Raw genomic sequence first — 25,439 nt, 5'->3', positions numbered from 1 at the left:
AGAATTATAAGAATATATAGATAATAGTCTAATAAAGGGATATATCTAACTATCTATCTTATTAGTAGGAGTACCTATAATATTTATACCTAAGAAAAATAGAAAGTTATAACTAGTTATTAACTACTAAGAATTAAATACACTTATAGTTAAGGATAAAATATTACTTCTATTAATTATAAAACTAAAAGATTAACTATAAGGAAAATAGATCTTTATCGCTTTAGACCTTAAAGGCGCCTATAACCTTATATAAATTAAAGAAGGAGATAAATAGAAGACGGCATTCTATATTAAGTTTAAACTCTTTAAGTATTTAATAATGCCTTTTAGTCTTATTAATATACCTATAATATTCTAGTGGATAATTAACTATATTTTATAGTAGTACCTTAATATCTTTATAGTATACTACCTAAATAATATCCTAATTTTCTTAGATAATAAAGAAGACTATAGGGAATATATCTATAAGGTCTTATAGCTACTATAGAATACTAAGCTATTAATTAAACTAGAGAAAAGTTACTTTTACATTTAAGAAGTAGACTTCTTAGGGTATACTATTATGCCAAAAGAAATATATATAAAAAAGAAAAAAATCTCTACTATAGCTAATTAAAAAGTCCCTAATAATATTAAAAAAACATAAGCCTTTTTAGGTTTTACTAATTACTACTGATAATTTATTAAAGACTTTAGTAAAATTATAAATCTACTTATAGAGTTAACTAAAAAAGATAAACCCTTTAAATAGAATAATAAGGTATAATAAGTATTTAAATAGCTTAAAGAAGCTATCCTTAGTAAACTAATTCTAATAATATTTAACCTAAATAAAGAAATTAAGCTAGAAATAAATATATCTAACTTTACTTTAGGAGGATAGATTAAATAATATAATAATAACGGCAAACTATACCCTATTATATTCTATTTATATAAATTGCATAAAGCTAAACTTAACTACCCTATATATAATAAAGAATTCTTAGTAATTTTTAACTACTTTAAAGAATTTTAATACTACCTTATAGGAAGTAAGTACTAAATTAAAGTCTATATAAATTATTAGAATATTATATACTTTACTATAATATAAGAATTAAATAAGCGATAGATATAATATACTAAATATGTCACGGGTCAGGCTCGGGAATACAGGTGAACAGGGAACGCTTTAGGCGGATAGGTTCTATTGCTACGGATAGGCACTGCCGGCAGGTCAGGCTCTATTGACAAGACGTAGCTCGAGGAGCTACGTTCGGGAGCTATCTGGCGGTCGGTCAAGATCTTCTGCGATAACGTATCGCCACGTGACTGAGATCCACTTGGCCTATCGGTCTAGGGTAACCTGGTCTGGTCTTACGCTGTGACAGTATCCCCCTCTCTAGCATCGAGCTCTGTCGAGATGGGCACTCCGTGGTCTCATCCATCAGGCCCTTTTCTGCGGTCCCGGCTTATCGGGATACCTCCTGTGGAAGTTGGCTACGACCTCAGCAGCGTTATCCACGTAGTCGGCAGGGACTTCAGTTGGGTCGGTGTATCCTGCCCATTTCACTATGTACTTCAGTCTGGGGCGGCCTCCACGGCCGCGGCGATCCCAACGGGAATCGAGGATATCTTCCACTTCCCACTCTTCCACTCCTTCGACCTCGATAGGCGGCGGCGGGTCTGGGTTCTGGCCTGGCAAGGGGTTGGTGGCGGCGGGTCTGAGCAGGTTCGTGTGAAACACCGGGTGTATCTTCATGCTCGCAGGCAGATCTAACCGGTAGGTATATGGGGAGATGACCTTTGTGATCTTAAGGGGACCGATGTTCTTCCAGTCTAGCTTCTTCTGTGGCCTCAAGGTCTTGATATTCCGGGCATCGAGCCAGACATAGTCGCCTTCTCGATAGCATCTGGCGGGTCTTCTATGACGGTTCGCCTGGTCTTCGTAACGGGCTTGTGCGGCTATGCTCTCGGAGCGTAAGTACTCTAGTATCTCGTTCATCGTCTGTGCGAACTGTTCCGCATCTCTCGTGGCAGGGGTTCCTCTGACTGTGATAGTAGGCTCAAAGCCCATCCGGGGGTTAAATCCATAGTTCGCGAAGAACGGGGATATCCTAGTGGTCTCAGACTTTAATGAGTTCGCTGCGAACTCGGCCAGGGGGAGCCATCGGCTCCAGTCGTCTTGCAGGTATGACACATAGGTTCTCAGGTACTGCTCTAGTATGGCATTTAGCCGCTCGGTCTGTCCATCGGTTTCGGGGTGATATGCGGTTGATAGAAGGGCGTTGATGGATAGCTGTTGGTTAAGCTTCTTCCAGAATTCAGCCACAAACTGAGGTCCTCGATCAGATACTATAGTCTGTGGAAGGCCATGTAGCTTCCACACTTCCTTTAGGTAATATCGGGCGGTATCTTCGGCATCACAGGTTCCCTTGCAGGCTATAATATGTCTCATCTTCGTAAGTCGGCAGGCTATGATCAGGATAGCATCGTTCCCTTCGCTAGGTGGCAGGTGGGTTATAAAGTCCATTGATAGGTGCTGCCAAGCTCGCTCTGGCACGGGCAGGGGCTTTAGGACTCCTTGTCTTGCATCTCGGGCGGGATTCGATCTTCGGCAGGTGTGACAATTCTTAACCCATCGTTCTACATAAGATAGCATTCCAGGCCAGTAGTAGTCGCGTGAGAGTAGGTCATAAGTGCGGGCGCGGCCTGGGTGGCCTGCTATGGGGTGTTCGTGACTTGCTTTCAGCAGGGCAGCCTTCAGGGGGTTGTGGTCTGGAATATAAACGCGGTCTCGATAGAGTAGTCGGCCTTGTACGATAGTGCACTCGGCCAGGGTGATCTTCGGGTGGCGCTGGGCGCCTTCTCTTACGGCCTGCAGTATTGACTGTAGGTCGTCGTCGGTCTGGTAACCCTCTTCTAATAGGCGGTCGATATCCCCCGGCAAGTCTATGGAAGGACTTGGTTCTGCTGGGGCTGCAGGTATTTGTAGGTGCGGCTGGCGTATACGGGCCCTCTGAACCTTCAAGGGTGGAAGCTGCCAATTCTCTTTCTTTAGGATTACCTGGCTCTGATGCGCCAGGCGCTCATCCCCCTCCTGAGGCAGGTCTTCTGACCTCCTGGTCAGAGCATCGGGCTTAACTCCTTGCTTTCCGGGTCGATAGCTAATTTGAAAATTAAAACGAGATAGGAACTCGGACCAACGGGCTTGTCTTCGGTTCAGTAGCTTCGTTGTCGTAAAGTACTCTAGGTTCTTGTGGTCTGTGATCACCTTGATCGGCGAGGGTGCGCCCTCTAGTTCGGGTCTCCATTCCTCAAAACAGCGGATAATTGCCATCAGTTCCTTATCATATATCTCGTAGTTACACTCGGTGGCTGTGTGTTTCTTTGAGAAGAAGGCTACCGGGTGTAGCCTTCCTTCGTCGTCATATTGCGATAGCACTCCCGCCGAGACGTAGTCAGAGGCATCGGTCTCAAGGATTACATCTCTGGTCCAGTCAAACGGGCGTAGGATCGGGGCTGTTGTAAAGGCTTCCTTCAGCTTTAGGAAAGCTTTCTCGCAGGCATCATCCCATACGAAGGGCACGTCCTTCTTCGTCAGTCTGTTCAAGGGTGCCGTGAGCTTTGAGAAGTCACGGATGAACCTCCTATAGAAGTTCCCGAAGCCGATAAAGGCTTGCACATCTGTCAGGCAGGTCGGTGTCTTCCAGTTCTTGACCGTCTCGACTTTCAAAGGGTCCATTCTAATCCCTTCCTGGCCCACGATTAGGCCTAGGAACTTCGTCTCCTTAACTAGGAATTCGCATTTAGCAGGATTGGCATAGAGCCCTGCGGCTCGGAGCTTCTGGAGCACCAGCTTAAGGTGCTCTATATGTTCCTCTCGGGTTCGGCTGTATATCAGGATATCATCTAGGTAGGCTGTACAGAATATATCTAGGTGTTCTCTTAGGGCGTCGTTGATATAACGTTGGAAGGTTGCAGGGGCTCCTGTTAGTCCGAAGGGCATGACTAGGGATTCGTATAATCCAAAGCGTGTTCGGAAGGCTGTGAGATATTCTTCGCCCTTCCTTATTCGGAGGTTATTAAAGGCAGATACGATGTCTATACGGGAGAAGTACTTCATGCCGGATAGGTTGTTTAGGGACTCTTTGATCAGGGGCAGCGGGTAGCGGTCCTTGACTGTGATGTTGTTTAGGGCTCTGTAGTCCACGCAGAATCGAAGTCCGCCGCCGGGTTTCTTTACAAAAAGTACTGGCGACGCGACAGGCGAAGAGCTAGGTCGGATAAATCCCTTGCGTAGGTTCTCCCTAAGCCACTCTCGTAGGGCTCTCAGCTCCTCACGAGACATTCCATATAGTGGCCCAAAGGGTAGCTTCCCTCCAGGTACCAGTTCGATGTGGTGGTCTCCGGATCGGTGCGGGGGTAGCTTCTCGGCTTCCTTAGGCGAGAAGACGTCTTGGAATTCTTGTAATTCCTCGGGCAACTGGAAATCTTCGGTCTTATCCTGTAGTCCTCGGTCAATCTGTTCGAGTGTGATGGTGTAGAAGCGGCAGCTTGGTCTCTGGCTGTATAATCGGACAGCCTTTAGGGATATAGGGAGGATATCCTTCTTCCTTAGGTTCTTAGGGATGCTCTGTTCTAGTTGGCGGAGGAATTTCTTTGGGATGGTCTGTAGGGCTTTGATTTTTGTAGGTTTAGCTGGCGTATTACAGAACTTCTGGCAGTATGGGCTATTAAAGGTGAAGGTGTGGGTTGCGAAGCCCACCTGGGGGTCATGCTGTTTTAGCCAGGGCATCCCTAGGACTATGGGATAGCTGGCTAGCCGGGTGACGTAGAATAGCATACTCTTCTGGAAATGGTCTGCGATCCGGAGTCCGGCACGGACATAGTGGGTAATCTGCCCACTCTCGGCGGGTCGGCCGTCGAAGACCTCTATCTCGAATGGTCTCTTTAGGGGGTAAAGCTGTAAGTTCTGGGACTTTGCCCAGCTTTCATCGATAAATCCTTTCCCTTCCGCCCCGCTGTCGGTCATGGCGTAGGAGGGTATAGGGTCTTTCCCAGTCGGTATTAGGTTAGCTGGTAGAATCATCAGGTTAGAACGTTGGTTCCCTTCGTCTTCGATAGGGATCCCATGGACGGCGGCAGTAGATAGTCTGATCTTCAGTGCGGGTATTGGAGAGGCGAGAGCCTGTCGCCGACTTAGGACAGGCTTGCCCCGTTTTCCTGATGGATTTGCGAGTTACGGGAGTCAGATCGGCTAGAGGTCGGGGACTTAGGAGACTCCTGACGGCTGGGGTGGCGCGGACTATAGGTGATAGCGGCATGTCGGAACTTGGCTGGGCCGGTATCTGGTTCAGGGCAGTCGCGGATATAGTGAGTAGATGAGCCACAACGGAAGCATTGGTTGTTTTCCCGACGATAGCTGGGGCGCTGGTAGCGGCGTTGGTTGCTTAGGTCCATAGGGTCGCCTGAGGGCTGGGCTCTCTCTGGGGGGCTACGGCCCCTTTGAGGTGAGGGAGACTTCCTTTCCTGTCGTGTGGTCTGGATATAGGTAGGTCTAACATAAGCTGTGGTAGTCGGTTTCCTGGAGATATAGGGTCGGGTCCTCTCGCGGTGTTCTTGCAGGCGGATATCTAGTCCTCGGAAGTGGGATACGAGGGTGTGGTAGCTGTAATCGGCAGGCGGGTTATGGAGGAGCATTTCTGATAGTTCCTTCGAGACGGCCTTCTCTAGGAAGGGGGCCAGGGCGTCACCTTCTATGCCGCCTTCTAAGGCTAGGCTCTGGAACTCTGCATGGAAGGAGAAGAAGTCTCTATTGCCTTGTCGAAGGGTGTCTAGCTTTCTTCGTGCAGTTCGGGCTGCATTAGGGTCTCCATAGGCACCCTGCAGGATATCTAGGATATCAGTATAGTCAGGTAGGCGGCAAATTCCATGACGAATATACGGCTGTATGAGTTTATAGGCATCATCATTCAGCCGGCTGTTCACATAGCCCATACGACTGATAGGGGTTGGATAGCGGTCTCGGTTCAGGCTTAGCTTCTCAGTGACGGCGTCACAGAAGCGTCGTAGGTCGGCGCGGGTTGCTTTAAACTTATCAGGGTCGGGGATTCGTTCTGAAAGCTGGGCGGAGGCGGCAGATTGTGTAGCAGGAGGTGAAGGCGTTTCCATAGTCTCAGCTATTTGTGCCTTAGCATCAGGGTCAGATGTGACGGGTGTCAGGGTTGCTACAGTAGGGAGTCGGGCGGCCACGGCTTGACGGGCTTCCTCTTGAGCCTTATAGGCCTTGCCCTGGGCTATCTCTAGTTCCTTCTCCTTCTTATCCAGTCGGTCCTCTATCCATGACTTCTGCATCATCGCTGCGGACTTCTCGACTTGCATTGTCTGTATTATATTCTGGAGGTTTAGAATTTCCTCCTGCTGGGCTTCGACTTGGACTTGAAGCTCTATAAGCTTCCGATCAGTAGCGGTTTGACCTTCTTCTTGCGCTGCCATCCAGGCATAGGCTTCACTTAGGTACTGATACCATCTATCGGGGTCTTTCGCGTATTGCGCCTCATATTCGGCGCGGTTCCCTGGGATAGCCGGGGGAATCGGGTGGGTAGGCATTGCGTTCAGCGTCCAAAGGGGAGGAGCTACGTAGTGTCACGGGTCAGGCTCGGGAATACAGGTGAACAGGGAACGCTTTAGGCGGATAGGTTCTATTGCTACGGATAGGCACTGCCGGCAGGTCAGGCTCTATTGACAAGACGTAGCTCGAGGAGCTACGTTCGGGAGCTATCTGGCGGTCGGTCAAGATCTTCTGCGATAACGTATCGCCACGTGACTGAGATCCACTTGGCCTATCGGTCTAGGGTAACCTGGTCTGGTCTTACGCTGTGACAAAATACCTATATAAGTTTAATTCTATTATTATTTACCGTAAGGGATTAAATAATAAAAGAGCTAATACAATTAGCTAATAATTAGACTTTAATATAGGAACTATTAAAGCTAAAGAATAACTCCTTAAATAGATACTAGAGGGAGGGTATAAATTTATATAATAAGTATAGACATTAGGACTTATAATAAAATAAGCAGGAGTTATTACAAATTAAAATAAGGACTTCACCAAGGAAATCCGCAAATTAATGCAATATATATAAGGATATAAAGTACCTATAGGAGTCTTTAGTATACCCTAAGGCGCAATATATAATAGAAAGCTCTAGGTATCTATAGGATTTCCTTCTTCTATTTCTTCTATACCTTTACTATCTCTCTTACCTTCCTTATATCTATATCTCTCTCTCTACCTTCTTTATAGCTATATCCCTCTCTCTCTTACTATTCCGTCTATATCGGCTAGTATTTCTTTACTTTATCCTCTCTTTTATTTCCTTATAATCTCTTTACTCTTTTTATACTCTTTATTCCCTTCTTACTTCCTTTTACTTATTTCTCTAGAAAAATCTCCCCTCCTTATAAGCTGTATATAGCTAGAAGTAAAGCAAGCTGGCAGAGATAGCTTAGATAGTTAATACTAACCCTATCCTAACCCTAAGCAATAGTAACACTATGAACTGAATAATTTCCAAGACTGGTCCTCTTATAAGAACTCCCCCTCTTTTGTTTATTTTTTAATATTAAACTTTCTTTTTCCTACTGGTTGGTAATAGTAAAAATGCAACCGCTATATCTCTATATGGCAAATAAAATCATACCCTGATTGGGTGCTTTTTATAGGCAACCCTTATTAACTGGCGAACATAAAAACTAAAGTCTACGATAAGTCCGAATGATTTAGCCATAAATAATAGCGCCTCGACGAAACAAAACTTACCATTATAATCGCAAGGTTGAGCTTTACATTTATGCATTTTTTCATGTCTTTTCTATTATCACTGGGACGTAGACGCGGCTACCTTATGTTATGTTAGCGCCATTTTATTTCTTACTAAAAATAATTCGTTAATTGCTAAGCGATGTAGGGGATACCGTCAGGGTTAAGTGCACGGACCATAGAAAATCATATTGGATAAGTAGTAACCTCCTAGCCTAGATCTGCTCTAGCACATACTTCCCCTTCTTCACTACTATACATTCTTACTTATTTACCTATCACGCCTACCGTATAACTAAGTTCTATATTTAATCTCGAGTTTAATATCTATTTTTATTTTTATCCCCATTCTTATTATTCTCATTCATCCAATATAGAATGGATTACCATGCTACTACGATCCGCCGTATGCTTGGCGGTCGTACCGTCCCCCAATTTGCCTCGTTATCTCCACTGAAAAGGCGCGATCTCTTCCGACAATACCTCGTGCAATAGCAACCGGTCCTCATTGATGAGGCAGATGATGATGGCTCCTTGAACGCCAAAATTGCTGATGGTGTCCTCCTACGCCAACAGCACTTTATGGGTAAAGATGAGACTGGTAAGCAGCTGGTTAAGGAGGCTTCTGATGTGTACTATGGCGAAAACCATTTTAATGTGCGACTGCACTGGCTGTGCGAGTTTATGACCGATACCTTTGGCGACTATAAAATAAAGGTCCCTATTGTGCCGCTAATTAAAGATAGCATTACTGTAATTATTGACTTATATGATGTAATTGATGACTTTTACCTCCACGAGGAAGGCTGCGATAGTGATAGTGGGATAGATGACCTAGAGAGTGTATATTATCGGCATGGGATAGGCGAGGCTGCTAGATGGATATAGAAGCGCCTCTAAGATATCTTCCTTTTTACTAATGTAAAATATATTACGTTAGTATTATGTGGCTGCGGTATTCTGGATGGCAGCGACCTTATAATGCATTAGATGATTAAGGATATCTCCTATATTGTAAAGCTCCTTATTGAGAAATTTGGTAATAGATTTACTATTAAGAAGATAATAAGAAGGGGTGAGGACTATGAGGGCAATTATCTATTGCGTAGCATTTGGTCTTACTGGGATTCCTTTATGGAGACGGCCAAGGAGAAAGTAAGATAAGGGGAGGCAACCTTTAAGTAGGTTATGTAAATAGAGGTAGAGGAGTAGACCTATATATTACCTAGGACTATAGGATTATAAATGGAACGTAAGATACTTATATAATCTGAGTTAGGTCTATAGGATAGAAGCTAATAGATTTATTTATATTTACTAATTATTTAAGCTTAGCTAGTAGAAATATTACTATATAGCCCTTCCTTTATATTTATATTTTAGCCGTTACTTAAAGTCACTTATTATATTATATAAATATAGTAACTATATATTTATAATTTGCCTTTTATATAATTATTAGAATAATAGCTTATTATTATCTTAATATTTCTCTTATACTAATTGCGCTTATTATTATTGGCCTAAGTTTAGTAATACCCCTACTAATATAGAAATATTAAAACCAGACTTAAAAGTAAAACTTACGATTTTTAGCACTTATATTAATTTCTTAATATAAAAGTTTTCTTAATATAATCTTACGGTTAAGTTTTATAAACCTAGAAGCTTTTATAGTTATTTTATTACTTATTAGTTATAATCTAGAGTTTGTCGGTTACCCCAGATTTAGTTCGTCGGTTGCCCTATGATCTTATCACCCAGATAATTAAGCGTCATGCCATCACTGTCCCATAGCACCCTCGCTTGCCCACCTTCCTGATTGCGGTAGCCCCGTCCGTACGTCATCCACTGAATAATAGCGCTGAACGGTGTATATGAGCCGGTTGCGAGCCAGTTGCGATGACCTTTCTGGAACCGACCGATAGCCGCGAAACTCGTGTCGCAAGTCGAGTCCTCGGAGTCGTACGGGTCATCCTCAAAAAAGTGCTCCAACATCAGAATCCTCCCGCACCATAAGAAGCCGGCGAGAAACCGAGTATGTGTGTGGGACGGAACCCATGTACCATCCTCCTTGATACCTAATACGGCCGTAAAGTGGAGCAGTGGGTTATGATACTGCTTCCTCCCAAGCTTCTGCTTGATTGACTTGATGCAGAAGTCAAAGACAGCCTCGTCAAGTGCCTCTTTGTCGGAGTCTTCTTCTTTCCCCTCTTCTCTACCCTCAGCGCTCCCTCCATCACTATCACCTTCCCTGCTGTCCTTCATGACCTGTTTCTGCCCCTGCTTCTTCTTCTTGTCAGCAACGGTATCAAGTCGCTGTATGATATCGATCAGAGAGTTCCACTGCTCTTCCGTAAATCGGATACCGTGCTCTGTCTTAGCTCCCTCGCGCCCAAGCGGCTGGATCCGGACACAATAGCACAAGTACCGCTGCCAGCATGCACTGTACCTATCCATCGTATCTGACTGCTGCTTTCGGCCGAACAGGGTCGATACTGGCTTGGTTGGGTCAATGCTGCCGAGCCACTCGAGCGTGTCGTCCGGCACCCTATCCAGTCTTTCCATACAACGGCCAAGCTCGCGCCGGAAGCTCTCGGTCAACTCACGTAGCCTCTGGTTCGCTTCACGGCGCTCGCGGGGCCACATCCGCTGCTCGACTGCGGCAGAAGCCGGTGATAGTCCTGCCTGGTGCAGCATCGGTTTATCCTTCTGCTGCAAGTGCGCCGACCATTTCATAAACTGCACCCATCTTGACTCAGTTTCAACTCCACCTGGTGCCTCCACTTGACGTCTCCGTTCCACCTCCGCCTCCTTCAGATCCTTCTCGCACGCCCGGACGGTCTGTAGCAGTACAGTATCAGTGTTGCCGTCGCCACCACCATTCCCCTGCTCAGCCGTATTGCTGCTTCTGCTGCTGCTGCTGCTCTCGTCGCCGCTGCCGTTGGCCCGTACGGCGGCTGGATTGACGATCCAGTACCTTGCGTGCGGAGCCTTGCGCAGTGACTGGAGCATCACCGTCGCCCGACCTTTCCCTCCCCCGCCGCTGACCTGCAGCTTGTAGTGCCTTTCGCGGGTTTCATGCGTGGCGAAATTCCGACGATTGCGGGTTAGAAATCGACAGCTCTCGCAGCTGAGTCCCTTATATGTCTTTAGTCCGGGGATAGGTGGGCTTCCGTCTGGTGGCAGTTCCATGTTCTCATCTGTTGGGTCTTGTAGTGCTCGGGGGCGCCATCCTGCCGATGAGAACGATTCGGCAAACGCGATGACTTCTTGTAGCGGCTGTCCGATAGTCTTATGGCAATTGCGATAGTGACGCTCTACCTGAGCCGGTTCGGGCTTGATAGCTGCTTTGCAAAGTAGACAAAGCAAGATATCATAGTATATAATTGAATAATCTCTCCAACTAAATGTCTTTTATTTTGTTGTCCCTAATGTGCCCTTATTATATGAATATATATTCCATCTCATTCTTCAACAGTCCAATAGCGTATGTACCTGCCCCTTGAGAACGTTTGAACGATAACATATACCCAGTCCGTCTCGTCATCCGCTTGAGTTGAGTGTTTAAGTTTTGTAAGGTGAGATGTCATATTCTTGCGATTTATTGTTATATAGTTGCAGTGTTTGCAGCTATAGCCCTTCCATTTTGGAAGCTCTGGGATAGACTTGCTTCCATTCTTTGGCAGCGGCACTGTGCACGGATCTTTAAATAACCTCCCGGCGCAGAAAGCCGTGACTTGTTGGAGTTCGACACCTTTAAATTGGTGTGCTCTCCGGAAGTGGCTTACTATGCCCCCGCCTGGTTGGATAGCAGCTCTGCAAAGAAGACATATAAGGACTTGATGCTCTGGAAGCACGCAGAGAACCTTATCTATCCACAAATCGCTTCCTACCTTGAGATATTGAGAGTTCACGCCCCCAAAACTGTCACTAGCCAAACATAGGTTCTCATCAGGCTCGCATTCCGTTCCTAGCTCCGTTCCTAGCTTCCTGATCTCGCTCCACTAACGAGCCAGATATGCTAGCTACCTTGCATCTTTTAGATGAATTAGCCTCTTCTGGGAGTGCCAGAGTATCCTGCAAAGTCATTGCGATATTACGCTTGCGCTGCTTCATTTCTGTTTCAAGTAATGCAGGTATTCGGCTACCAGATAGAGACCATCTTTTGCTTGGTTGGTGCAGAAATTCATGCCAACGAGTTGAAGCCCACTCATAAGCACGCAAGAGTGCCGGTTGGAGTCGAAACGGATAGGCTCCGTCAAGTCCATAGGTGGTCTCCCGTTGCAATGGACGATGTCCGCTTTGCCACGCAAACACAGCATTTCTATCTGCGCCGCTGCTTAGGTCATCGTATCTATTGAACGGGGTATGTACCTCGCGGACGTGCCTCTCTGTAATAGCGATGGCGAGTTGGCGATATAAGCGGACATTGATAGCTTGGTTCCAGATCTTTGAAGTGGCCTTGACCAGAATCTCGGTAAGGCGAGAAGTAGACCAGGCCTTTCCATTCACATGAAAAAGAAGCCGTTCGTTTCGTTCATCTGAGCCCTTCTGAACAATCTCAGAGTGCCTAACCTGTTCTCGACGTAATAAGTTGGCCAATCTCCGGATATAGACAAGGTACAAGTACATAGCCCGGCTTAATCTGGCTGGCAGGAAGCGAACCACATAAAACTCGCGGTTCGTTTGTCGTTTCGCTTTATGGTGTCGTGCGACATACACCACGGAACCACCCCAAACGTAAATTCCACAACTGGTGAATGGTCCGTTCTCACATTCAAGGGCAAAAAGCTCACGCACTCGCGGACACGAACCGCCTTCCACATAGAGGCCGCCAGCAAGCATCTCTTCCAGTTCGGTCACTTGCTTAAGGTATGACATAACGATAGGCCACCTCCAGTAGCCGTCTCTGGCAAGGGCGCCGTTGCTGGAGGAATAGGCTTGGATCAGCAATTCCTTGTATGCCGACTCAAGACCGTTCGCGGGATGCTTGACAAAACAGTATCCGCTCTGTGAATTTGCCAAGTCATCCTTGACTGATGCTAAGTCGATCTCAGGTTCGAGACCATACATGAGACTGCCACATAATTCTTCCGCTCGAGACGTAAAATACTCTGGAAGCTCACGAAATTTATCCATAGTTAATTGTAAGCTTCCGTTTGAAACTGTCTCCCCATCGTCACTCCAGTAGAAAAGAATAGATGGTGGTTCGGTGCGAGCTATAGTGCGACCAAAGTTTCGAAGACTGACTAGCTCAGCAAGTGGAGATTGTGAACCTAGGACCATATGCTCCGCTCGAATTTCGTTTAACCTTTTGAGTTGTTGTGTATGTGGCCGTTGTGGGATGCCAATAGTGTTATATGGCCTTAATGGCAATGCGCGTTCTAGAAGCAATAGGCGCTGCATATAAATGAGCCCAGATAGTTGTGGACAGTACTGTCGTGCAAGCAAAAAGTGTTGGCAGTCTTTAGAAAAACCAAGGATACCGCTGAAGTAAACTAATAGCGTGGAGCCGGGCTGCCCAGCAATGAAGGTCTCCGTACACAGAGTAAGGCAAGCATCATAGAGCAGCTCCAGGAAATCATCGAAGGCCGCAATATCGAGCTCACCATCCGCTGGAACCTGTAGTTCTAGATGGGCTTCTCGGCTGAACTCGGCCCGATCGCTGCCATATGCAGAGTCATCATGGTCAAGTTCATCGTCATCTGAATCCCAGTCCTCATCACCGTCGCCATCATCCTCCCCTTCTGGGTCGATATCATCCCTATCGTTGTTGCCTGTTCTTTCCCCATCCTCGCTACCAGTCGAATTAGACCGATCCTCATTCAGGGCCACAGAAGTCTCTTCGACGCAGCGGTAGTTCCCAAGATCGGGCCACAGTCCCCGAGATACATCGAACATATTCCAAATTTTATGGCTCCATAAACGTTCTACTGTCGCGGAAAGTACCGGATTGAATCGGACGTTCGCCACTTCTCCCTGTAAAGCATTCGACATCCTATGAAGTCGGATAACGAATGTAAGAAAGCGTTTCTCAAGTACCCTATATTTAGTTTCGCTGCTCTTCTCTGCCACAAGACGGAACGGAGCTTCGCGATAGACATGAAGCTTCAGACTCAAGAGCCAGCATAAGAGGGTACGACTGGTGTAACGGACTGTGTTCTCGCAGCGATCTATCACCAAGTCTAATGCCCTCACGGTACAAGATAGTTTCTGTTCATCCACGTACGAGCTCCTGATATCCGGATCGCCTTGCCGGCACCCTTGTCCCATAACATAGTCTGACATGAGTGAATGTCGATCCGGTAACCGCGTCATTGCTCGTAGAATGTCACGTCGAGTGTTCTGAAAGATGACCCGCCATTGAGTTCTCTCTTGCCATAGGCCGGTAGATGCAAGAGCATCGCTACCCAAGTCCTTGGCACTCATGCGTGGCTGATTCATCTGGCGAAAATAATTCTCCTCTCGCTCTAATACATCGCTTAGATGGGTGCGCGCCTCACAGTTCAGGCTTCGGACGTCTTTGCTCAAATCAGGCCGAGATGATTTTGCGAGTCTTGCTCCCTTCTTCGATTTTCCAGTTTCTCGAAGGACCTCGAACCATCTACTGCCTTCCCGAGAAGGGAAAAACCGTTGACAGGCAACGCCCTCGATCCATGGTAATTCGGCAGATGGCTCCAGACCTGATATCGGCCTTCCTCTTCCTCTTGGGTTTTTCCACAGGTGCTCCTCCGTACAATGGAGCCTCATCTTTTGGGCTTGGCGGAATATATGGCCACATTTCCGGCACTTTAGTCCGTCCAATCTCGGTGTAGCAAGGCAAGGAATCGCTTCAATCGGTATGCGTGGTAGTCGAAGCTTAGACTGGTCTTGGAGAAGATCTGGGATTGCTTTGACCTGCTCTACCAATCTATGCCGGCATTCCAGAGAAATATTGTTGTGTTTTGTCCTGAGGTGTGTGTTGACCTCGTTGGGGAGGGTTGCAAATCCGCATAACTCGCATACTATAAGTTGATATTCTAGAAGAATAACGAATGGGTGGACTGGGTTGGATGATTGAGATAGCTTACTAGGGCCCATTGTCTTGATTGGAAATAAACTTGTTATACGGCGATTGGGTATATGCTCCCTATATCTCGGTCTTGGGTAAGGGGGAGGATCTCTATGAACCATCTAAAGAGTTATTACTAGTTAATATACGCCGTAAATCACGCGTACTCGCGTGTACTCACGCGACTACGCGTCATGTCATTAATCTAATTATTGACCCTGGTTTAAATGAAGTCTACCCCTAGCATAAATAAAGTCTACCCCTTGCGAAATTCAAGCCTACTCCCTGTTAAGTAGGTCTAGAAATTGAATTCTACTCCCCTGTAAAAACCAATTCTACCCTGGGTTGTTTAGCATAAAACAAATGAATTCTACGTAGAATTGATTTTAGTATGGTGCACTAGGAAGGACAGCAGCAGGACCACAGGACTACGTGATGACATTATTGTTACGAAACTACAAGAGCTTATCCGCGGAAACCGGCTCCACTGTACGCTCTGCTTCATCCAGAGATCAAAAGATGATGGGCCAGGCAGCAAAGATGCTGATACACATATGATTGAGAACTGTTACTATCAAGATCATAAAAGTGAAGCGCATGTCTGGCTCAAAGTCTTGGAAGATTACAAGGCGCAAAGCCATGGACCAGGAGCGCGATGCAACAATTGTCGGTTTCCAAAGCTTTTGTGCTGGCAGACGTTACACAGGGAAATGCTAGATGCGAAGTATGGAAACGAGGACGAAGCGCGGGAGCAGACCGGTGAATCGTATCCGGTAGTGTCATGTGAATGGGTCAAGCCAGTAAAAGATTTTGTTGCCGCATGTATGGTGGCTGATGGTAAAACTGACCGGACTGGTGTGACTTTATTGGGCGCCACTGCTCTCCGTTACATGGGATGGAAGAACTGGGACGACCTAGAAAAAATAGGTCCGCAATGCATTCTGTTGTGGCTGCAAGAAATGGACGAGATTCAAGGCCTCCGATGTCCACGTTTGCTCAAGCTGTATTGGTTGCTTGCTAGCGTGAGACACGATGACATGGATCGGGATCTGGATCTTGGCATGGAGCTGGATGGTGACTATGAAACGGAGTCGGAGGGTGACTATGGAACGGAGTCGGAGGATGATTGCGAAATGGAGTCGGAGGGTGATTAAAACTGTGCCACAGCTTACAGCATCCCAAACCCTCTCGAACAGCTAGGACGCTTGTTCGAGGCATTCGAAGCGCCAGAAACGAGCGCTCCTTCGGCCGCCAGGCCACTCGCAAAGGCCCGAGGTTGCAGTCCGAACACTAATTTCATCTTAGTAGGGGAATCTTTCCCAATTGTAAACCAGCAAGTTGGTAAACTTGCAATGCTGAGGACTATTTTCTTCATGTTGTGATAATAAATTTGGTCAAGGTTCAGGGAGAATGTAAGAAGGGTAGCTATGCGAGACTGCGAGATTATAGTACACAACACCATTTACCGGTCGCACCTAATAGACAGTGGTCCTGTTTTCCCAACACAACTAATCTGCCCTCGATCACCAACATGCCAGATCCAGGTGTGGCATAAACGAACCTCCGCAAAAACACTATCAACATATTCGGTCACCCGCTGCCGCTATGCAACTTGCCTCTCTCCTTGAACGTCATTGAGAAGGGAACTTAGATACATGTTACCCTGCAGGCAGAGGAGGCCGTGAAATTGGAGCGCGCTCCTTTTGTTTGTCTCTACTGCCCCGTAGTACTGACTAATCCGCCCAAATATCGCATCTTTCCCAACCATCACGTAATACTGAAAGAACATGGACATCTCCCGGTGACAAAAGATGGCCGAGCTGAAAGAATCCGATAAGGCGAGTCGTGCTCTCTTGTTTGCCCGGCCAAGACTCTTTAGGTATTCTTCGGTTTCGTTTGTCTTAGCCCGACTTCTATCGGGCTCGTTATATCGTTCAGGTTTAGTTTAAACCAGATAGCAGGGGTGCCGTGCCGAATCAAGAGTTCTTGGCAGTGTCCCCTTGCCCTTGACATCAAGACCGCGATACGAAGAAGCGTCGCAACCTGCAGCGCCTTCAAGTCCTAGCGCGATTTCGGCAGTGATACCCTCTACACTTGTAGATGGCGAATATGTCAGGCCATGAATATGGATGGGCTTATCCTCAACTTTGAGACTAACATAATCGACGGAGGCGGAGATTACAGAGAAGTATCGTTTCCAGGCTTTGGCTTCCTTCACTTCAGAGGCGCGCTTGTAGGTGTAGTCGACAGATGCGCTGTAGCCGGGGGAGCCAAGCGCTCTGTTGCTGCCGCTATCGAAGGAGATATCATTCAGAACTTTGAGATTTAGCATGAGACCGGTTATTGTGAGCTGTGCTGTACACATATAGTGGTTTGTAGCAGATGATGACTTATCTGTCTTAATGTCGGCCTGGAAACTGACGGAGTCGAGCTTTTTACCCTTGGCTAATGAAAGGACAGGAGCCAGCACTACCAAAGTCGCACGTGCAGTGCTGAATTTCATATCGAAGAATAACCACCATAATGATTGTAATAATTATCAGGGCTGATGAGCATGTATTCATGGGTGATTTGAACGTGACGCTGACAAATGCAGGTGCTGATGACCATTTTGAGCCGACGAAGACTATTGACTAGATATTTATTAAACATTAAAGTCACAGATCAAACAAGAAATACTTTCGGTCCAGTGTTTTTCACCCTCTTTAGCATTTTCGCCTGAGTCACAGGTTTGCCATCAAAGATAGTCTCAATGAGCAAGTCAAAACGTTTACAAGTAATAACGGTATCTGGTATTTATCAGCGACACGTACTACCTACTCACTTGCTATTCAGAACAGGGAGCTTGAGCGAGTTTACCAAGGTGTTCAGTTTCTGGCGAGCTGCTTTGGAGATTTGATGTTTCTCGCCCAGGTGCCTCCCGACGCGGTCATTGTCAGCCGCAAGCGCGTAGCCACATAGCGTGCAGATAATGGCCGGCTCTGGTAAATTAAAGTAAAGATGGAGTTTCTCTAGCCAAGAGTGTTGATCCAGGCTTAGTGAGATTTCTTGATGGATTCCGGTCATTGTCTAGGTTAGTTGTTCATATAGAGTCATTGATACGGGGTTGTTTATATGGGGTTATTACGGGCCAGGTGGGAAATGTAAAAGGGGAGAAGCGGGACACTAGATTCAATGGATTGGGCATGGGTAGCACGGACCCTTTGAAGCCAGAACGGGCCCCGTTCTGTGTTTGCTGTTGAGAGTTAAAAATCAGAACGGGCCCCGTTCTGGGGTGGCGCGAACCTTGTCGATTCTAGTGCATGTGATTGGGTTAGAACTCAGAACGGGCCCCGTTCCTGCCGTGCATACTTGAGTAGTCGTTACCGTCTTACTACAGCCTCGATAAAATCTCGTTTAAACTTAGCCTTAGTGGGGCGAGGGTCCATCTGCACACCTGTGAATACTTTCTGTATCCCACTGTACTGACGAGTAAAAGAAAGATAGTAAAATATTCGAGATACTAAGGAAAAACTAAAATAAACAGTGACATTAGTCTCTTTATTACTTGTTCCTTATCACGACGGTGAATATGGCTAACTAGCTTCTAATAACTTGTGATTAGTACTGGATGGGAACTCATCCGGACGTTTAGGTCCGGTAGTCTAGGCATAGATTTAGTAACTTCAAAGAAGTGTAGTAATAGTTAGACTACTTATAAACTAGCCTTCAGCTTATCTTCTACTGCCTAACACCCAATGAGCATAACTTAAACTATCAAATAGGGTATAGTATTCTACGACTAGGGACTACTTAATTTAGTGTTAGTGATACCTATTAACTTGTTTTAGTTCCTTCTTTTGGCTAAGATTGACGGGACGTTGCCGATCTTACCCTCTTACAGCGTCTTTGCGGGTCGGACGCTAAGGCGTTAGGACGCTCTAGGCCTTATACCTATTACATACTAATGCTAAGACTATTGAAAACGGCTGAGCTATTGGTTTCCTAATTTAGTAATAACAAGCGACTTACCAATATCATACCAATTAGGCATATACTTAAGCGGGTTAGGAATGTTAGAAAGAAATATATAGATAATGTTAAAGCTGCAAAAATATGCTTCACGGATCTGAATGATAAGTTTCAGCTAATATTAAATTATAAGGGTGAAATTAAGAATAAAAATTGATTATGAAATTGATGAATTTACGGTGTGGAGAAAGCGGCCATTAAGGTACGATGGGCCACTTCTGGGTTACAGAAGGAATAATACAAACAAGACAGTTTCTATCACATCATTATGATCTGATAGTTCACGGGGCGACCCCCTGGGGGGTTAACGCTGTGGATAACTGAGAAATACGTGGTCCAGTATAAGGAAGAATTACTACCAGATCTTCCTCAATTTATTGGTTATTATATAAACCTTTACTCGGGATGTTATAATATACATTGTTTGTCATATCGAATTACTAAGGCCCTATCCGATCTTATGTATCAACCCAATATAGTGATCCGTCCTCCACCCGTCAAGCTCATAACACCATACCGCCCCTAGACCAGCTGCCTCTTGAAGGGGCGACGTTGAAGGTGCCGGTTGAGGGGCTGAACCGCGTGATTGAACCGGCACCGCATCGAACTGTGGCCCGATAGGAGAGCCCGTGTTCACGCCATACGTCTCGGCTTGGGTCGGAGACCCCATAAAATGGGTCGTGTCTGGTGCATCTGATCGAATCTGAGGCTGGGGGTGCTGAGCCAGAATTAAACTCAGGTGGAGTTATTCGGTCTCATTCTAGGTCTAACCTGAACTGGATTCTCGACTGGTGCTTGTGGCTTAGGCTAGAACTCAATAGACTACGTCTAACTGCCGCCACAATAAACCACACCCTAATCGTGACGCCTATAGTAAACGAGTGAGCAAATAAATAGAATCGTTATGTATGTACCCTCAAATTTATTTACTCATACACCTTGTCTCGCTGAAGCGACATACTTTATAAAACAAGTTCATGTAACCTACCAAGCGGTTTGAAATATAAACCAAATATTAACCCTCTAGTAAAGAGAGCCTATCGAGCACAACTTCTCTCACATGGACGACAATCTTCCTCATGACGGCCGCTCGGGGCTTATATCGCGTCTCGGTAAAGTCTCAATCGCTGTGCTAATGTCCTCGTTCGTGGTCTGTTTGGGGTGTTTGACTTTTCTTGCATTCTTATGGGGGGCCAACACAAATAATGCTGTCTGGCGGAGCATTGTCCTTGCTGGGTGGACGACGCGGTCTATCACCATTACGTCCCTTGTTCTAAGATGGGCTACAGCTGCCCAAGCGGCAACATGCACGTCTATGCTTGCAGCAATCTTGCTCCAGAGGGGCGCGGTCCCGCTGCCTGCCGCAGCTGCTGTATCTATCATCAGGTTTGACAATACAGGCCCTTGGTCGCTCCTGGGCAAGATGGGAGCAGAGTGGCACCATAGGTCTATCTCGATAGGCTTGCTGGCTACGCTGCTTACCTTCACGACATTATCCTTGCAATTCACATCGACAGTTTTACTGTCGCAAGTCGGTATAGCTTCTCTCCCTGTTGCGACCTCTGTCCCGCAGACATACTATGGCACAGATACGTATGGGCCTGCGTATGGTCCCCAGGGAGGGGTTCATTCGTTCTTTGATACGACACCTGCGAGATATCCTGCCTTCGCTGAATGGATTTCCAATGCAACAATCTCGGACACAACTGCTCAGCACGGAGAATTCGCTCCTAGCAGTGCACCCGGCATAATAGACACTGGAACCGTCGTGCGAGCCTTCCTTCCATTCAAGGACGATGAGCGCAGCCGATTAATAGAGTATCATGGATTCGGCACTGTCGTGGACACGAGGGTCGTTTGTGTGCGTCCAAGGCTTACAAACATTGTGTTCTCCACCGACAATGATAACCCCGGCTACTATGCTTTCCGCATAACCGGCCTAGCAGACGTCGAGCAGAAGCCGTTGGGCTTTCTTCGGCTACCAGACGATGACGGAAGCAAAAATAACTCGCTGTCTTTTGATTGCGGATTTACTACAGATGCAGACCCAGAGACGTATGGATGGCCGCTCGCTCTGTGTGAACTCGAACAGATTTTAGGTACGCAACGGCCCGAAAAGAGGCCAACGAGATTAAGACAAGTAGTATTGATCACTTTCATAGGAATTTATTCGGTTATGGATTCGAAAGGGTTTCAGGTGGTACCGGGTCCATCTTACCTTCTCATCAATGCAACATTGACTAATTACGTGACTAATTTGGATGGCTCCGACGTATGGGAATCTATTACACTCAAAGCAAACGATACTTCAGAGTCTCTGAGCCTACAATTCACACTTTGCATGACTGCATTCAAGGCACAACAATTGGAGATCAACGCGACAAGACCTGCATCATTTCCTCCAGAGCCTACCGTACTCTGGAACACCTCAACAGCTACTTACAATACCAAGGATGTTCTGCGGCAATTCGGCGCTGGGACATCAAGAGACTCAACCGCGAGACGTGGCATCTTCGATCTCGCATCTCGTTCATGGCAATGGCGTGAGCAACCGATACTATTGGCTGAAGGCGATGACTTTGATGAGGTTTGGTCGGGCTTTTTTTCGACCACTGCCGCTATTTGGGTCATCAGCCCCAACCCTTGGTACCGGGGCCTGGTGAATGAAGCTCAATACTCAATTTTCACTCATATGGCAAGATCCACAGCAAATCCTGCGCTTGCGCTGCAAGCCTACTTTACGACCTTATGCGCAATTTGCTACTACGAGCGGATCATCATGTTTGATACAGCCGCGCCATCATCACGAGTATCTTTGGTCCAAGTGACTCGACCACTGGGCTGGACTGCCTTTATTATCGTGGTCAGCGTAGTAATGTTGCATCTTCTCCTAGTCCTGCTGGCGATCTTGATATTTCGCCGCGCCGGAAACCTTAGCCGGATTCAAAACGCGTGGGCCTCCATCTCGCAGCTCCTTGGGCCCACCACAGAAAGTTGGATTAGGGATGCAGATACGGTTGACGATAAGACGGTTAAGTCGTGGCTCAAAGATCGTGGTCTGAGCAAAACATTGGTTCGGGTTGAGCATGTTCAGAGTCGCGTGCAGCTTGTTGAAAAGGATAAAGTCTCGTAGATATGTCTTCTGTATTGATTATACTACTCTATAAGTATTGAGTCATGCGCTCTATGCAGGTTAGAAAGGCTTCCCTGTTCTTTGGTTTTGACCAGATTCTTCGCCAAGTGAGGCAGATAATAGCCCCTACAACACTGAGAGCCCTCAGTCCCCGCCCCCGTGCCTCATCCCAGATCCATAAGCAGAGACAAAGCAGTGCCGCGAGGAACATGGCAACAATGGCGAGTCCAAAGTAGTTATATCAAAGAAGCCCCAGATCAGCGGCACAAATGTTCATGCCAAGACTCGACGCAAGACTTACAGGCAAGAAAATCGCTGGCTGCCAGGCCGATTCTGTTGATGACATTGAGTCCCCGCCTGCGCGAAAGAAGTGTCGGATCACCTCGAAGATAAGACCACGAACCCCAAGCGAGAACAAGCACGCTGATGGTGATGCCAAGACCTTCAATGGTCCCACGAACCCCTGGAGCGTGCACGGATGAAAATGATGTATTACGACGCATTTTGTGGAAAATTGGAAGGATGTCAAGCGTGCACGGACCAGGATATGTGCATTGCGTCGCAATGTGCTCAGCAATCACTGTAGTGATGGGATTGGAATAGGCTATCAAGTTCTCTCGAAGAATCGATTCCGAGCTTGTAGAGGCGGAAAACAAGTGAGCACAACATTCCGTCTACTGTCTGCTTCATTGTATCGCTAAAGTCGAAAAAGAAATCAAGGGTTATATCGTCGTCTAAATTCGTAAGATGGTCGGGAATTGTAGTGCTCAGAACTGTCTTGCCACATCCCGGCAGCCCGTAAAACCATAGATGCCGACGTGATTAAGTTTCCTACTCTCTGAAGGCAGCACCACGAAGGAACCACTCCCAAATTCCTTCGTATCTGAGTTGTCTTGCATAATTGGCATTGGTCGAGGAGTCAGGAGGAGAGAGCCAGTTCTTGATCGCGGCCACATGCTGGTTCGATCTGACTGTCTTATCCTATGACTTTGGTTGTATTCGACGTTTCCTGCACATCATTTAATGTCTTTCCGACTATCTACAGTTAGAAGGGGGTCGACGGAGAGGAATAGTGACACTAACTGGAACTCAGAACCTCACCAACTCTCCTCTCGGCCTCGACCTTACTAGGCGGGATTTGACGCAGAAGATCTTTCGTATACGCTGCCGCCATCATGGCCGCGAAGCCTTGCCACTCCTTGTTCTTATGAGAATCAGAATAGTCGCATATCCCTTTGACTGTCGTTAGCCTCCACCTTCGTACCTGGCCCCACATAACCCCCGCCGAAACCGAGGTACATGGAGTGACTTTGAGAACCACCAAAATCAACCCCGCCCATTTCATTATATATCTCTTTTTATGAGTTCTCATGGATTCCCAACAGCTCATCAGCCAAGCAGCCAACGCATATGATGATAATAGCTCCATCCATGTCGATGATAGCCGCCGCGAGCAGCCCGCTGATAACACTTGCCGGCCAATACATGATCCTATTCTTGGTCGTGGCTACAACTTCGAGGCCATGGTCGTTCCAACCCGGCCCTTTGAGATAACGGCCCTGCCCTCAGAGCCGCTCGTAAGCGGATGCGGAGCAATCATGTGCTGGCCTTCCTCTGCCTCGTGGGTTTATCCACTGATGCTTTTCAGTGCAATGCTTTTGTATCTTTTGGATGTGACGAACAATATGGGCGCAAGCACGACGTTTTAAACCATCTAGTTTTGGCGGCGCAAGATACGGGATAGGTTGAATTATATCCGTTGGGTACTGTAAATAGTGACGTAGGTCTTCCCGACTGTGGAGAATGTTCGGGATCTGTTTTATCTTCTCTACCAGCTCCTGCCGACGCTCTGGCTGTATATCGCGATGTCGTGTTCTCAGATGCGTAGCAACCTCATCGACTATAGAGGCGAACCCACAAACCTGACACACGAGAAGACGGTATGTAGAGAGAAGAACGTAGGGATAAATTGCACTGCATGGTTCAGATTGCAAGTTTGAAGCTGTGATAGTGACTCGGTGACTAGTAGTAAGATTTGAATGATGATGTTTCTTTAATTACCAACGAGACTATCTAGAAGTATGATGATGTTACTCCCTACAGCACTTTACGCGACAGGACGTGTCGCGTTCTGTGGCAAACCCCTGACAGGCCCCTGTTCTGATCAGCGCTACTATTCCCGTATATAGTACAACATTAAATCAACTCTACACCCTGGCAATAAATCAACCCTACTAGGGTTAAAGCGGGTCAATTAAATCAACTCTAGTAGAGTTGATTTTGGACTGTAGCACTAGGTGCCGGCAGCTCTTGCAGCTGAAACCTGCGTATATCTCCAGCCCTGGGATCGGTGGTCCCCCATCGGCCGGCAGCTCTATGTCCTTGTCGGTTGGGTCTCGGAGCGCCAGTGGCTGCGAGCCTGATGACGGGGAGAAAGAGGCGGCGAATGCGATGACCTCCTGCAGTTGCCGCCCGGCTGTCTTGTGACGGTGGCGGTAGTGATTCTCGACCTGATCTACACGGGGCTTGATAGCCACTGGGCAGAGGAGGCAGATGAGGATGTCGAGCTCTTTGCACAGTTGGATGACCTGACCTCCCCCTGCCTCGGTATCATCACTATGATAATCATACTTGCTGTTGGGACTGGGGACTGGCGGCATGGATTGATCGATTGGTTGACTAATAGACAGAGGCACATTGGGTTAATAACTTGATAGCTAGAGAGAATAAATAAAATAAATGAATAAATGAATTGTTATTGATGGCATGGTATAAACTCTAATTCTAACCTGTTTTGCTTTTTGTCGTTGCTAGCGGTGATGTTGATCCTGGTTATTTCAACTCTCACCCCTGATCTGGGGTTACGCTGACCTTGGGGTTAAGCCTGGGGTTAGGTTAGCTCTCGGCTGGGGGCGCCGCCCTTTTTGGCTGGTGGTTTGCCGTCAACTGCGGTTAGCGGTGAATGGCCTGAGCGCCCAGCGTTTTGGACGAATCAGCTTACATCAGATCGAACCCCAACCCCCACCTGCCCTTGGGGTTGGCGGCCAAACGCAGCCGGACTGGCGACCAGGACTCTGCAAAGGAGTCTCGGTGAAGTTGCCTGCTGATAGCGGTACTGTGTTAGTTACAAGCTTACTCTTACGCCCTACCCTATAGCGCCTCCCCTTCCCCCCCTTCTGTCCCAGCACCAATCGTAATCTGTCTTAATTCCGGGCGCATTATATACAAAATAGTAGAGTAATACTATTATACGTCCTCTCGGTCTATAGTAAGCTGTTGCCTCTTCGCTGCTGCTCTGTCGACGACCGGCATACTATCATCATTGTGAGCCCGGCGTTTTCTGTCACCGAAATCACCATCAGTTCGGGCCAGAAATTGATGCCACAGACGGCTGATCTCCCGGAAATTTGACAACATCTCCGGCT

At 46.8% G+C, this 25,439-nt stretch overlaps 7 protein-coding genes across 7 annotated transcripts; 3 read left to right on the top strand and 4 right to left on the bottom strand.

Moving 5' to 3' along the window:
• Positions 1-9,544: 9,544 nt before the first annotated feature.
• Positions 9,545-14,899, bottom strand: FOXG_07210 (uncharacterized protein; the record flags this gene model as incomplete). Its single annotated transcript, XM_018385834.1, has 2 exons — positions 9,545-11,163; positions 11,920-14,899. 2 exons carry the CDS (start codon positions 14,897-14,899, stop codon positions 9,545-9,547), a joined length of 4,599 nt encoding a protein of 1,532 aa, XP_018244564.1.
• Positions 14,900-15,097: 198 nt separating this feature from the next.
• Positions 15,098-16,024, top strand: FOXG_07209 (uncharacterized protein; the record flags this gene model as incomplete). The annotated part of the gene is made up of 2 exons (XM_018385833.1): positions 15,098-15,162; positions 15,274-16,024. 2 exons carry the CDS (start codon positions 15,098-15,100, stop codon positions 16,022-16,024), a joined length of 816 nt encoding a protein of 271 aa, XP_018244563.1.
• Positions 16,025-16,815: 791 nt separating this feature from the next.
• On the bottom strand, positions 16,816-17,373 carry FOXG_07208 (uncharacterized protein; the record flags this gene model as incomplete). The annotated part of the gene is made up of 1 exon (XM_018385832.1): positions 16,816-17,373. The coding sequence occupies one exon, from the start codon at positions 17,371-17,373 to the stop codon at positions 16,816-16,818; it is 558 nt and encodes a 185-aa protein (XP_018244562.1).
• Positions 17,374-19,941: 2,568 nt separating this feature from the next.
• On the top strand, positions 19,942-22,014 carry FOXG_19701 (uncharacterized protein; the record flags this gene model as incomplete). Its single annotated transcript, XM_018399966.1, has 2 exons — positions 19,942-20,980; positions 21,044-22,014. 2 exons carry the CDS (start codon positions 19,942-19,944, stop codon positions 22,012-22,014), a joined length of 2,010 nt encoding a protein of 669 aa, XP_018244561.1.
• Positions 22,015-22,283: 269 nt separating this feature from the next.
• On the top strand, positions 22,284-22,496 carry FOXG_19700 (uncharacterized protein; the record flags this gene model as incomplete). The annotated part of the gene is made up of 1 exon (XM_018399965.1): positions 22,284-22,496. One exon carries the CDS (start codon positions 22,284-22,286, stop codon positions 22,494-22,496), a length of 213 nt encoding a protein of 70 aa, XP_018244560.1.
• A 349-nt stretch (positions 22,497-22,845) lies between these two features.
• FOXG_19699 (uncharacterized protein) lies at positions 22,846-23,188 on the bottom strand (the record flags this gene model as incomplete). The annotated part of the gene is made up of 2 exons (XM_018399964.1): positions 22,846-22,995; positions 23,120-23,188. The coding sequence occupies 2 exons, from the start codon at positions 23,186-23,188 to the stop codon at positions 22,846-22,848; spliced, it is 219 nt and encodes a 72-aa protein (XP_018244559.1).
• A 1,066-nt stretch (positions 23,189-24,254) lies between these two features.
• FOXG_07206 (uncharacterized protein) lies at positions 24,255-24,674 on the bottom strand (the record flags this gene model as incomplete). Its single annotated transcript, XM_018385831.1, has 1 exon — positions 24,255-24,674. One exon carries the CDS (start codon positions 24,672-24,674, stop codon positions 24,255-24,257), a length of 420 nt encoding a protein of 139 aa, XP_018244558.1.
• Between the last annotated feature and the right edge of the window lie 765 nt (positions 24,675-25,439).

Source organism: Fusarium oxysporum, chromosome 6, assembly GCF_000149955.1.
Source record: "Fusarium oxysporum f. sp. lycopersici 4287 chromosome 6, whole genome shotgun sequence".
Lineage (NCBI taxonomy): Eukaryota > Fungi > Ascomycota > Sordariomycetes > Hypocreales > Nectriaceae > Fusarium > Fusarium oxysporum.
This window is presented reverse-complemented; position numbering and strand designations above follow the sequence as displayed.